Source organism: Meleagris gallopavo, chromosome 16 (assembly GCF_000146605.3).
Source record: "Meleagris gallopavo isolate NT-WF06-2002-E0010 breed Aviagen turkey brand Nicholas breeding stock chromosome 16, Turkey_5.1, whole genome shotgun sequence".
Classification (NCBI taxonomy): domain Eukaryota; kingdom Metazoa; phylum Chordata; class Aves; order Galliformes; family Phasianidae; genus Meleagris; species Meleagris gallopavo.
This window is the reverse complement of record NC_015026.2, coordinates 11,376,831-11,391,501: the sequence shown is the minus strand read 5'-3', so window position 1 is coordinate 11,391,501 and position 14,671 is coordinate 11,376,831. Positions and strand designations below refer to the sequence as shown.

The following is a 14,671-nucleotide window of genomic DNA, read 5'->3' as shown; positions in this document are numbered from 1 at the left end:
TGTGGAGAATGACTTGTTTATGGAACTGATATTTTTACTTTCTTCTGTAGTGCCAGTGCTACTCTCTGTTCAGATTACACTGATTATAGAAAGCTCTGCGGTCTCTGTTCCTAAATAAAAGAGAAAGGACATCACAAAAACATTAAGTGACCAAATTAAGTGAAGTAAAAGGTGACAACATTCAGCACAAAGATGCTGACTCAGAAATGCAATTGAATAATGTATATAATAACTGCTATACATGAATAACTGCAGACAGCTGTGAAAGCTTCCAGAAGCCTCCGGTACCCACCTAAGCTAATGCAAGTCTCCTCATGTACCTCAAAATGTCTTTCATCACTACACCTTGCCTATGGGGTCTTCCAGTTTGCTTTATAAACTGTTCAAGGCAAACAGTGCTAGGGAAGTTGTAAAAAAAAAAAGCCTCATGTAGACTCTGCCCTCCTCTCGTTGGCCATCAGACAGCTACATACATCACAGGATGTGAAGCTGCAATCTGTGCTGAGGGCTCGTGGCTCTGCTCCTTTCAAACTCCTTGGTCTCTGCAGCAAAGCTTAGAAGACCTTCTGGGAACCTGGGCTATGTGCTAGCTTATGGATTTGCTGCCAGTTCTTGAGTTGTGAGTTTAAAATGGAAATTTTGATGGATGATTTACTTTAGCAACGTCATAGCTTTTTTGGATGGTGTTTGTTTCTGATCTCAAAGTGCATATTGTTTCCTTCTCCGTAAAATGCTCCTTCTTTCTTTTGATAATTAACAGACAGCTCTACTTAAATCTTACTTCTTTCTCTATAGAATTTGTCCCTAAAAGAGGCATTATTTCATTATGATCTGAAGGAAATTAAATTATGGTCTCAGCATAATAAAGGATTGTGCATTTTGAGATCATTTATATATTTCCAGTGGATGTCACAGGTAACTGAAAAATCAGCGAAGGGATTGAGTGGATTTTGCAGTTGAATGATTAGTTCTTAAGAAACGGAGAGTAAAATGATCTCTGTTTATACCTGTAATGACTGTTGGATGTCTCTATGAAGCATTACTGTTTTTCGCTCCTTATTTCATTATCTGAACTCTCTGTCACATAAATGGACATTACACTGACATCCAGGAGAATACAGCTGATGGAGATACAGAGATACACTCTATGCCCAGATGTCATCTTGGTAGATGCAGGACAAGATATAGGAATGAGGTGACAAATATACGATCCTCTCTTATGTTGCAGGGTGAAATTCTTCAGTGCTTCCCAGTCTAGAGAAGCAGGCAGCAGTAACTGAGACTTTTCTGCTGTATTTCCCTCACAGCTGGGACCATTAAAAATTCAATTACATTCAATGCTCAAACATCATAATTGTAATTTTCCCAGTACTTAGATATGAAATATATCAGGTAGCGAGCTGAATTAATTGCTGCAGGTATTGCAGGTGCCCTATTTTTAGTGCTGTCCACTTCAAATGCAATTTCCTTATCCATGCTACATGGATTCTGTCATCTTTTCATTTCTTTGTACGTGGATAATTCCTTGGCTGTAGGTGAAATGAGACACCTGTCTCTGTGCATTCATGTGAGGGCAGGTTACAGTGGCTCTCTGCACATTTCCTCGAGCCCAAGAATTAATTACATCATGTTTCAGTGGTTGTATTTCATACTTGAAGCTAACTCCACCATTACTTGGCTGGTTTTGCTGTAGTTGGTTTTAAGAGGCAGTAGTTGGTGCCTTTCAAGTCCCAGAAACACGATTTCCTGCCATTTAGCCTCTAACCTCATGTTTCTAGAAAGCTGCTGGATATTTTAGATGTAGAAGTGCTTCTGCCTTTAAATGAGGAGCAGCAATGCTTAGGATAACTTTTGAAATGTATCATTTACAATGATTTGAAAACTGAGAGGGAACAGCATTTTTTAAATTTATTTCCTGTTTGCAAATACTTTTGTCCAAAGATGGTGGTTTATTTTTTTCTTTTCTGTAGTCAGATAAAATCCCTCCCTGACCCGTGATGGTTTTTCCTTTTGTCTGCATTCCTTCCTGGCCGTGACCAGCCCCATTTTTCTCAAGTTGGCATTGAAATTTTATTCAAGTTGTAAATATTTATTTGTGAATCATGCCTTCAGGTCCGCCCTTGCCAAAAAGATTTTATCCTGTCATGAGACATTGACTCCGTGCCTCATTTCTCCTTGCAGGCTCTGCTTTGGTTCTTTGCTTCACACGCAGTCAGTTCTGGTTTGTGTTTCTGCTTACTGCCATTTTCCCCACTTACCCGTCTCATCCATACTGACTGCTTTATGGGATGAATAAAATGTATCACAGGAGGTTTGGGAGTTTTGGTTTTCCCATCTTTTTGGGTGGACAAAGCCTGATGCAAAAAGCTCCTGCTGGCTTTTAGTTTCCTTTGTCATCCATTTATTACTTGAGCCTGTCCCAAAAGAAGTTCTTCAAAATAGATGTATTTCTTTATATTTCATTGCTTCAGCCCAGGTACCCTGGTAGCTTAAGGGTCACATTCAAGTTTGTTCTAGCAGCTGTGACGGTTGTAAATGCTGGGATCATTCTTTTCGTTAGGATTTGCAGAGAAACTGCTTGACTTTCATTGTCCTTGACAAAGTGTTACAGCAAGAAATTCGTTGTATGAGATGGATTACAAAAACCACTTCAGTGTGTTCCCCCCTCAGTATGCTCACAAATTTCTGCACATCTGTGTGTCCCATTTGTTACATAAACGTGTCTAAGCTGCATGCTTCTCACACTGTTGCAGTTTTTTATGTACACGTTCTCTGCGTATTCATCCACAAACACAACTGTGTGTATGTATTCTATATTTATTTACATTCTTCTGGGAGAGATGCAAAGGAATTTTTTGCCTTAGGATTCTTATCTAGTTCAGTTGCTAAAGCGTTGCTGCTTTCTTCTCTGCTATTGGGATTCAAGAGCATCACAGAGTGGGGAACATCCCAGGGTAGTACAATATTTGTATTCTAAATATGGCAAATACCACAAATACCAGAGAAGCAAATGTCTGTATCCCTACATCAGATTGATCCCCCAGACAATTCAGTTCCCAGACTGAGGAAATTTGAAGTATTAATTTCTTGTAATTTCTTCTGCAAGAGGACCTGGTTCAGGATGATTTAACTCTCCTATGGTTCCCATGCTCCAAGCTACCTGGCTCTGAGAGTGAGATTGCATTGCATACAATACTTTTTGCTTGTTTGGCAGATTTTGCTCAAGGAAAGTGAGCTATCATACTGGGATTTAAGCAGTGACAAGGCAATGTTAGTCAGTTCCTAAGTTTGTGTCTCATTTTTTTAATGGTATTTTGGCTTTGTTTTGCCATCTCTTCAAAGCTTTGAATCTGAGTACATGTTCTTTAGCAAGTGCCTTTTTCCACTGAGATAAAATCAAGTCAGGAGGACTTAGCATTTCCATAAAATGTACATTGCATGCTTGCCAAAACATAAAGCAAACATGAAGCCTGCACAATCTTTAACATCCATGCAGCCAGGGTCTTGTGGGGTATTCTGTTTTCAGGGCCAGTATTGCATTGTTTTGTTGACTTTTTTTCAGGCTCCTGCAAGAATGTACACCCTAAGCATCGTTCAATATCAGGTTTACCCAGGGATTAACCAGGGCTGGAGCAGCCCAGAAGGCCATTCCAGTGCTTCCTGCCGGCTGCATACCTGCCAGCATAGCTTTTTTATTTGAAACTTGAGCCACGCTTTGCTTTTCGGTAGCCATTTGTTGGGCTTCTTACTGAAGGTGGGGATTGCTAGGAAGGACCCAGTCAACTCCTGCCAGCCTGTCTGCAGTGTCCAAGAAAGGGAGCATAAAAGAAAGCACTGGGAGTGCTGGAGGGACCAAGCAAAGAGGCAAGCAGAGGGGAAGGAAGGCAGAGACCTGAAATGGGGAGGAACATGGAAAAAAAACCAGCGGAAATGAAGAAGAGACAGCTGGAAAATAGATGGAGCAGTTCTATTCAACATGATGTGTTGTAATCTCTGCAGCGTTCATTTTTTATAGCCTGTGTATTTTTAAGTGGTCCTAAAGTGTCTTTGAACACTTTCCTGGTTGGAACTGGCAAACACAAGTGACTTGTTTCTCCTTGTGACTGTTTCAGGGAGCAGCACTGCAGCTTAGAACATTAACAGCTCTTCACAGTTAGTGAGAACCACAGCTTTAAGGAAAGCTCGTTCCAGTCAGCTCTGAACTGGGGAGAAGCAGAACAAAGGAAAGTGGGGAGAGGAGAAGCAGTGACTATTGAAATACGAAGATATTAATAGGTTAGAAAAAGCTGAAGGAATAAAGGCTTTTTAGAACATGCCATCAAAAACCCTGCCAGTACAGAATTATTCGTGTACATTTACTGTTGTTACCTGGCTCAGTCAGTAAGATTTTTGCTTCTCTTGGGGACCTTTTCTGAAAGAGAATAAATCTTAAGTTGTGAAAACCTCTTTGATATTCATCTTAAAGTAGATTTTTGTAATTTTCTCCTATTACTTTGAGTTATGTCAAATTATGCTGACTAAATTATCTTATCTAAAATAAGTGTAGGTGATTACTGCTGTCTGCTTAAAACCTTTACAAGCGTGCATGCTGGTTATGAGTATAACGAACCTAGATCTTGGTGCTGTGCTGAGCTACACAGGCTGAAGTTGTTTAGCACTTTCCTTTTTAGCTCTCCCCAAGGGCTTTAGCAGTTCTTCAGGCTTGGTTCAGCTTTGCAGCACTTCTCTGCAGAAGAGGTGCTCAGGCAGGGTGTAGCACACCAGCAAAGTCACATCAGAGCCATGGAGATGAGACTTCATGCCTGAATAAAGCACAAACCAAGGTAGCCTTGGCCTTACTGCAGGATGATGTTGCAAACCACATCTCACCTGCTGTCTCCTAGTTTGCGGATACCATTGCTGTCTGCTTCTGGAACATTGTGAAAATACTGCATAAGATCAAATGTAGCACATATCCAGTGAGAGTACTGGTTGACACTTCTGCAGAAACCACTTGAAGGTAGGAGAAGAAGTCGTGATGGAGTTCATACTCATGAGCAGTTAGACCAAACAAAGCAAGAATAAAAGGGAAATTGTGAGTGAAAAGTGACATTGCATGTATGGCCAGGGATAAGAAGGTAATATTACACTGATCAGTAAAGGTGGGAAAGTAGGCAGTGAACGTGTTCTCCTTTTCTGATTCATGGGAAGGAAGGACGATTAATACCAATGGAAATAAGCACATGCTTTGTTGCTTGTAAGATTTCTACTGCTGTTTCTTTTTTTTAGCTTACATTAGAGTAGTCTCCCCAGATCTCTTCCCCTCTTTGTGTTTATGAGAGCTTGAGCAGGAAAATGCACTTCAGTGAAAACAAAGCAGTGTCCTGGCCCTGGAGAGTGCATGAGGGTGAGCCAGACTTCTGCCTACTGGAGGAGGAATGGGGATCCAGCTGTGTTGTCTGGGAACCAGTTACACATTAAGAGCAGTCTCAGTTGCAGCTGAAGTTCTCGATACTATCACAATACAAATAGTAGCACATTTAATTAATTAGTTCCCTTTCCCGGATGTCTTCAGAGTGAGTTCTGTATCTCTGCACTGGCTTAGTTTAGCCAAGATCTAACACCCCGTGGTCCCACAGTGATGGGCTCTCACTGCCCAGGCCTGCCAGGATGCCAGCAATTCCCACTTTCCTGGGTCTCGTCTGCATCCCTAAATACTCCAAGCTGTGGTCAGGCGGGACTTACGGCCACTGATTACTGCTTCTTAAAATTCATCTGTGTCCACAGTCATTTTAAAAGCATTTTCCCCATCTGTCCCTGGCTGCCCTGGCCCATCACACTAAACCACCAATCTGGTTTTCCACAGCTGTCAATTTTGCCGGTCTAGTTTCCACTCGATTGCAGGGAGGAAAGCAACAACTGCGCAGTGTCCAGCTTTCCGTTCTTTGTCTCGCGGCGAGCTGTCAGGATTTGGCGTGGTTTGCAGAGCCTCCTCCGTTTGAAGTTCATTTTTTTCTTTTTGGCACTTCAAATGCTCCAGGGGCCTCCGAGGTTGAGAACCAGGTTTGTCAGACAGAGAGGTCAGACCGGGGTTACTGATGCTATCTCCGGGAGGGGAACTGTCATCACCGGGCTCAGAAATTATGGAGGGGTGTAGAGGGGGGACACTGGGAGCTGGTGCTGCTGGTTCAGAGACCCCGGAGGGGCTTCTGCTGCTGCTGGGGTAATTCCAGAGCAGAGGTAGCCTGGGAGAGGAGAGTAATGTTGGAGGGCAGCCGGCAGCTTCTGCTGGTGCTCCTGTTAGGAGCTGGAGCTGCGGCCTGGTGCTTTGGTGGAAGAATTGCCTGTGATTTGGGGTTGTTGGATCAGGCCCCACCTGAGCAGCACTTGTAGGAAGAGAGAATGCAGACACTGACATTTGCTTCTCTCTTCTTTCTGGCCTGAGAATAAATGCCATCTTCATTTCCCTTTCTTCAGAAGATGAGCATTGTCACCTCCGTGCTGCTCTACTCTGTTCTGTAGATCGGGGTCATGGGCACCAGGCGGCCTCTGACATTCACCACAGTCTGTCCAGTAGGAAACGACATGGGCTGTCGTGTACTGGAACAGCACAGTGGAAGGAAGGCCCTGGAATTCCTCTTTGCTACTTCCAAGTCTCTGCTGTCACTGCAGGAGCTTTAGTTTATTAGTAATTTTTGTATTGGTAATGTTGCATTGTATATATTCATAACAATGTGTGACAAAAACACTTTCTGGAATGGCTCCTCTGTGGTGATCAAACTTCATGTAAGCATGAGTTTTTCCTGGTAATTTATCACACAAAAAATCTGAATTGGGAATGACTGTGCTGCTGACCGTGCATACGTTGATGGATTCTCTGCTCCAAAACATTTACATTGTGTTAAAATGGTAATATGACTAGGTTGCTCAGCAGGAGCAATACATACAGCACTGTGCAGGATGTAAACACAGGCTGGCACACAAACACTCCTGGCATTAGAGAGTTTCTAACCTGAGAGGATGGGATCCATGAGGGGGGCACTTTTATCTACTTTATCATTGTAACTTCCCTTCTTGTAGGGCCTCACTGGTAACAAGATATATATTGAATTAGCTAAGGAGTTAATTGATGAAGCTAAATGTGCGCCTGTAGTAATGGACACAATTCATCCTTGGTGTCCAGTAACAACAGGGAAGTCGGTGAAGTCAGTGAAATTACACCAGGGCTGAATTTGATTCCTTCTGTCTTTGCTTATCAGGAACACAACTTGCCCAGACATTTTATGAGGAAACATTTGCCTTTGGCTGTTTTTACTGGCTATGCTTAAGATTTGGAAGGGGAAGGAAAAAAAAGCAGCCGTAGGAAGAAATCACAAAAATACTTTGTGTAATGCCCTACCTTCTTTTTCTCTCTCCTTTAATAACAGGGCAGCACACTGAGGAAGCGGAAGATGTATGAAGAATTCCTGAGCAAGGTCTCCATTTTGGGTCAGTTGCCCTTTGGACTTGCATGTTCGTTCCTCTGTTGTACATGTTGGCTGAGTGAATTTTGGTCTTTGATGGCATGATGAAAGCAGTGGTGGTCAAACAGGAGATCTCACAGCTGCACCGTTTCCTAAGGAAAGTGTAAAGGGCCCTTTTTAGGACTTCTTTTTCTCATTCTTTAATAAGCAGTGCACATTTCTTTGAAGGGCAAATCTTTCCTTAAATATGTGAACAGACATGCACCGGTAGCATTTCAGTAGCTGCTGCTGCAGTAACTGCATGTGGATAGAAGAGAAAACAGAACAGAGTGACGAATTTGTCATAAAGTCAGTTACATCCTTCCAGGTGGCAGGTGAGAAGCTTTTTCCTGCAGGAATCCTATATTTATGTGCACTAAGCAAACTAACCTCACAAATCAAAATGGACTGAATTTTTTCTTCTGTGTCTTTTACAGCCTCTGTCTCACATTCTTAAAACATCTGTTTAGCTTCTTGTCCTTGGATTTTGTTTCCCTTTGATTAATGTGATAGCCACGAAATTCAGACATGTTCTTGATGGCCTTCAGTAGGAAAAACAACAAACCCATAATGCCGGACCAATCAATCACCATTAGCAGAACAGAAACTTCTAATAAGGAGGACGGTGTTAGTCAGTGCAATGAAATGTTGGTTCTGTATGAGAAATGTCATGCTTCTTCTAGGGCTATTTTGAAAAAGCAGTTGAGGATTTATTTCCTACGTAATAAAAGTATTTATCTTCCTATTTAAACACTTTCTGTTTCATGCTTAAGATATTCCTCTGTGATTTGAGCTTATGCACCTGAAATATGAGAGTCTTCATGAAAATAGACTTGAACTTTGGAGAGGTGCCTGAAATATTCAACTATGTTTCTGTGCTTAAAGTAAACCAAGTATATAGCTTACTTATTAATGAAGTTTACATCATTTAAATGCCTTCTTTTATGCTTAATTTTAAACTTTCTATATTAAAAGTGTTAGTTATACTTAATTACAGTGAGTATTTAGAGAAAAAAGGATGTCTGCACCTGTACTAATAGGAAGCAATTACAATTTGAGACATCTCAAAACAGTTCCAGAGCGGAATAGTTATACAGAGATGCACTTCCTCAATCACGTGGTTTGCAAGAGTTATATCCTACTTTGTAATATGGTTTTTCAAACTCAGTAAGAAATGAGTGAGGACTTCAAGACTTGAAGCTTTTTTAAGTAAAGAAAAGACCGGACAAAATAACACATCATTTCATGAAGAAAGAGAATTTAGGTGAGATGTTAAGGATTTATTTCATGCGTCTGAGGAGTAGATGACAGCTGGAAAACAGAAGTATTTTAGACATCTCAAAGTGGTAGGAAGTCAGCATCACCTCGTGCCTTAATTGGTCAGAACTTGGTGGTTTCTTTACAAGGCTTGCCTGTGTCTGTAATTACCTGTGTAATTGTAAGAGCACAGATTTGTGTGAGGGCTGCTCTGAAAGTAATGCCTCCTGTTTTGTTATGTTGGCTCATGACATCAGAGGCAGATGTCGCTGGGATGGCAGTAGAGGCTGAACCTTCCCACCAATATCCCATTACATTTTGTGTCCACGTGACAGATGGCAGCAGAGGGACAGTCTGACAGAATGGCGTCTGACATGGCAGTGAGCGTGTAGCAAAGGTGTGTCACTGAATTCCTCTGTGCAGAAAAAATGGCCCCACTGACATTCATCAACACTTGTTGAACATTTCTGGAGACAGAACAGTGGACGTGAGCACAGTGAGGGGTGAGTGGTGCATTTCAGCAGCGGTGACAGCAGTGTGAATAAAAAAAAAGCCATGTTTTAGGTGGCCATGCACAGCCGTGCACAAAATGAAGCACGTCTTGATCAGCTCATCTGCACCAATCAGAAGATTATGATCAGGGAACTGTGTATGGAGCTGAATACTGGCATTGTCAGAAATGATGGTAGTAACATTGGAAAAGCAGGCGTTTCCCACAGAAGCTCGCATAGGAATGGAATGAACACCATATGCAAATTTGTCAGGACCTATTAAACCAATACAGGGCCGAAGGTGACAGTTTCCTGGGTTGCATCATTAGTGATGATGAGTTGTAGTGCCACCACTATGAGTCAGAGTCAAAATGGCAGCCTATGGAGTGGCAACACATGAATTCCTTGTCAAAGAAAAAGTTGAAGATGATGCAGCCCTCAGTGGGTGGAGTGATGTGCACTGTCCTTTGGGGTAGGAAAGGGGTGATGCTTCTGGATTTCCTGGAACCTGGACAAACAGGCTCTTGTTCATCACTGGTGAAAGGGCACAGCTAATGGTGATGATCATGTTGAAAAACAGTGTTTGGTAGCTTAGAATTTGCCCTATCAAATAGTGTTATTGTGCTCTCAGTAGCTATAGTAGTTTCCATAAAAATAAATAGGAGGCATTACTTTCGAAGCAACCTTCTTAATTTTTTTAATCTTAAGGACCTTTTAGATTATCAGTAGCTGCCTGTCTAAGAAGATATGTTGAAACTAATCAATTTAAATATTTTCCCTGGCCTTTAATTAAATGTACAATAATGAATTTGAACGAACAGCTTAGAAATTGAAAAGATTGGTCTACTTACTTTGTTGCTTGAATTTAACTCTGCAACTCAAATGTTAAGCTCTATCATGCTCAAAGTTCTATATGGTACTCTGTGTATTTGTAGTGGCATAATTCCTTTAGACAAAAGAGAGACACTTCATGACTAGAGCTTTGAATTTTTCATAAAGGCAACTGAAGAAGTTTAAAGAGATTCTTTCTTTTCATTCTTAATTACTGAGCTCTTTCTTTAAAAAAGAAAAAAAAAAAGAAAAAGAAAAAGCCCACTCTACTCTGCGTGAAAGAGTTTTATGCTTATTTTTAGTCAAACAGAGCACTGTTTGAATGTGGCACTGACGGTACGAGCTTGGACTTTGATATTGATGGTTCTACACGAAAGGCCAGGAAAGTCCATTAGTGATTATAGGAGGGAAACATATTGGGAGTAATTATTTCTCAAGTTGCAACAGAAAACGCACAGAAGGATTAAGTTGTGTTTTTGTCAAGCAGCTCAAGGCTTACCTTTGGTGCGCTGATCTCCCATTTAGTCTTGTCAGACTCTGTGCACAACGTGGGCTCAGCCAAAGGGCTGTTTGGATTTTAGAGAATAACTCTTTCACATTCCCACAATGCTTCTGAGCAGTGTATTGAACTAACTGCAAAAGCCAGAGTCTGAGCAAGCAACCCAAGTCTGGTCTTGTTGTCAGAAGCCATAGAAGCCACTTAAAATCGTTCAGTAATTCCTAATGAATTAAGCAAGAATCAGTAGAGCTCTAGTACATGAATTTTAGCTCAACTTTTGAAAGCTATGAGGGTTATAGCATTGTGTTATCTTTTCCTTTTAATAACTTTTAATCCTGTTGCTTTTCTCACTCGAGTCTGATTAAAAAAGGTAGAAGTTCAAATACAATTAATTCTCTTGAATTCTCATGCAAAGAGGCAAAAGAAAGAGACACAGATTACCGTCCCTTATCTTCCCAAAGGCAGGACAGATAGAATTTGTCCCTTGGAAAGGCACTGGGAGGAAGCCAGCAGCCCAGGGCCGGCCGCTCTGCAGACTTTTTTGCCATGCAGGTATCAGAGGGAATGGTGGCAGCTGCAGGTAGGCGATAAGGACACAAAGCCACAGGAGCCAGGCTTTGTGAGTTCCTTTACTCATAAAACAGACTGTTAATAATTTCTTATTGAAGTTTACTTTGAAGTTTTATAGCTTTTTTTTCCTCTGAGTGGCAGAAGGAAAAGAAAAACAGTTCTTACACTTTTGTGTGCAGCCCCAAAGGCCAAAATTGCAAATGAAACAGAGGTGCAGCTTTACTGAAGCAGACTGAGCCCCACTGCCACGCATGCTAACAGGGACTCATGTTGGCTCCAGGAGCTCCTGATCTCATCTTTTGGATTAGCACCTTTGCCGTGCTTATTTAGAAGGCCATTGTTAACCATCTGAGAGCAAGACACCAGGACTTGTTCTGGCAGCGGGGGTGGGATGTGGCAGGAGAGGATCTCAGTGGTGTTTCAGAACAGCTGGGCTGCTCCTGAGCGCAGAGCTGATCGCAGACCTAGAGAACTGCAGCCAACTATTCCTGTCCAACTTTTAAGATTCTTATCTGAGTGATTACTAAAGTCTAAGGCACAATGAATAAATGTATTCATGTTTCCCAACTTGAGGTTCGTGCAAAGTGCCTGGATGAAAGAAATGTTTCTTCTATAACAGAACCAGGCATATCGGAGCTGTCAGTTTAGATATGAATCTTCTGCCAAAGTTAGAATCTTTTTATAATAAAGTTTTATGATCTTCAATATTTTAGAGTCCCTGGATAAATGGGAGCGGCTGACAGTGGCTGATGCGCTGGAACCTGTCCAGTTTGAAGATGGAGAAAAAATTGTTGTGCAGGGAGAGCCTGGTGATGACTTTTTCATTATTACAGAGGTAAGTTTGGCACCCTGATCAGCTGTGTCTTTTCCTGGTAAAGATCAAGACTTTGTATTAAAGGCATTTGGTTTCAGTTTAATCTCTTACTCCAGCATAAATCTGAACTAACTCCACATAAACCAGGAGAATGACTCAAAATTCACATGAATTCATACACCAGTTCTGTGGAAATATGGCAGGACAGTCCTTCATTTCCAGGGAAGTGAAGGCATGAAGGAATTTTGAGGTGTGTCTTCTGTCTTTACCATTTGAAGGTTTATTTTCTACTTCATTTTTTAGATTGTTCCAAACTGTCAATATTTTACAAGGCTGGCCAGCCACACAGTGTGTTGATCTTTGTTCCCAGAGGGACTTACGAGGGAAATTGCAGCGAACATCTGTAGACTGGAACGGGAGACCTGATCTGAAAATGGATCATTTGTTCTACGTTTTGCCTTAAACTCAGTCCAAATGGTGGAGCCATTTTCTTGTTTACTCTCACACAAGCAGACAGATCTGTCAGGCAGCTGAAAATACTGACATCTTTTTGGGAGATTATCTGACACTTCAGTTGCACCATCTCACTTCTGCAAACAGATGCTGATGGGATTTCTCCTCCCTCGCTGGCATAAATATTTGGGTCCTCTGTATCTCACACAAATACTTAAACACTGTGATTTAACAAATTATAGAAAGGCATTTGAGAGACTAAGGATAACAAGACAGCATTAGGATATGATTGTATATGGATTGAAATAGGAGTTTGGGACATATTTCTCAGTGCTGGCTGTGAGTGCTCCTACCCAGGTCTCTAGACTGGCATATGGCTGTGTGGTGACAGTTCAGGTGCACAGCTCAGGCCATGTGTTACACGACCAGCAATAAGGCAGTGGCAGAACAAGGGGTAGTAACTATCTGAATTCCTCTGGTGAGAGAAAGTGGGTCAGGTGGATGTAATGAAGCTGGTGTCATTGTGTTGCCTTAGAATCCAATTGCATGTACACAGAATACATCTTGGGTTCCATCAGATGCTGTGCTGTGACGTGATTGTTTGGAGGAAAGAGACCTTGTGCCATGCAGGCGATAAGGGGTTTGCACAGCACTCATTCCAAATGGCGTAGGGGCCAGCAGGTTTTCCTTTGCTGCTTAAGTATGAATTTTTGGACAGGTGCCTCTACCCAAGGCAGCCAAAATTTAGTTCATAATCAATATCTGACACTTAAAATTCTATTCTTTTTTTCCCTCTTGAGTGTCGGATGCTGGTGATGAAATATTTATTTGATTTATGAACAGTTTGTCTGCTGATGCTCACAAAGTTGTCAGTGCAAATAACCACACCTGCAGAGCACACAGTTACACACTGAGGAACTTTAAATATGTGATGAGCCTTCAAATCAGTAGTGAGGGAATAAAACCAGATTAACTATTACTTAGATGTTGTTTTTTGTCTCATTAATAAGATCTTTACTGTATAAGAAGAATAGAGGAACTATTGTGCCTCTTTGGAAATATGAAAGTTTTATTTCTGTGAGTATTACTGAGCATCTTGTTACTCCTTGCAGCAGCATGAGATTAGAAAAACCTGATTTTCTTAGCCATCAAATTCCATATGGGAAATTGGCAACTTGCTAAAGAATTACCAAAGGCCTTTATTTTCCCCCTATGAAGGAACAGCTGTAAAGACTTGAATGGGTAAGAAAGTATTCGTACTGCATACTATGTAATCATAAGGTATCTGCTCACCTCACCCATCCGCTGTAAATCTTGCATAGTTTCTTAGTCTGGAAGTTGCCTGTACTGTTCTGCATTAAAGAATGAACATCCAGTTATCAGCTATTTTTTGTGCTGCAGAAATACTTGTGTCTTCTCACAGAAAATTCAAGATTTGTGTTTTAAACCTGATTTCACAGGAGTTTGCATCTCTGATGTTAGATTGATCTGTAGGAGATTTGATACGAGCCACTGGGAGCACTTTTTTCTACAGACATTGGTTGAAAGCCGGTTTGTTGTCACAGTATGCCTGTCAGTCATTATGGTCTTTCATATGTTTATTGATTTCTGTGGCTGTACAGTCCAGAACACTACAAGTGCAGCCAGTTTTTTGGCTGCCATGCATGCAGAAACCATTGCACACATCACCAGGACGCAGCCTCCTTTGGAGCCCAGTAAGTGCAGTAGTGCAAAGCTACACTTTGCCACAAAATTTTTGGGCAAGATACTGAGTTGTTACAAAACATGGTTGTTTGCAGAGAGCCGTAGGCATATCAGTTACCAATTTGTAAGTCTTTGGTACAGCCACAGAGATCACCAGCATCACAAATCGTGGTTCCAGGTGGGACCTTGAGACTCTTGTTGTAAAGGGTTCTTGCAGACAGCAAGGACAGCGTGTGGATTTTCGGTTGCTTGCACCATTCTCTGTGATCTCCATAAATTGCTCATCCTATGGGGTGCAGTCTTTTCCATCCCCTGATCCTGCAGAAGGACATTGCCAGCAGGGGAGCTGGCACGCTCGGGATTTGCAGCCTGAAGTGCACCTGGTACACACCTCTTGAAAGGGACACTTCCAGATCGAGTGGAAAATTCCTGATTGAAACCAGGAATATCACCCTTGTTACTATGGACAGGAGGAGGTGGGCTCCCTTTTCTGCCAGTCATGCAGATTCACCTATTCCCTTTATTTTTTTTCCTTTTTTCCTTTTTCCTTTTTCCCTTTTTTCTTTTCTTC

General features: G+C 41.6%; 1 protein-coding gene across 1 annotated transcript in view; it reads left to right on the top strand.

The window, feature by feature from the left end:
- The window catches only part of PRKAR1B (protein kinase cAMP-dependent type I regulatory subunit beta), a 59,829-nt gene extending 47,832 nt beyond the window's left edge, over positions 1–11,997 (top strand). Inside the window, exons 6-7 of the mRNA XM_010719674.2 lie at positions 7,407–7,467; positions 11,843–11,997. Of these exons, the coding sequence (XP_010717976.1) occupies positions 7,407–7,467; positions 11,843–11,982 (201 nt within the window). The 3' untranslated portion in view covers positions 11,983–11,997. The remainder of the gene's footprint in view (positions 1–7,406; positions 7,468–11,842) is intronic.
- The last annotated feature ends 2,674 nt before the right edge of the window (positions 11,998–14,671 follow it).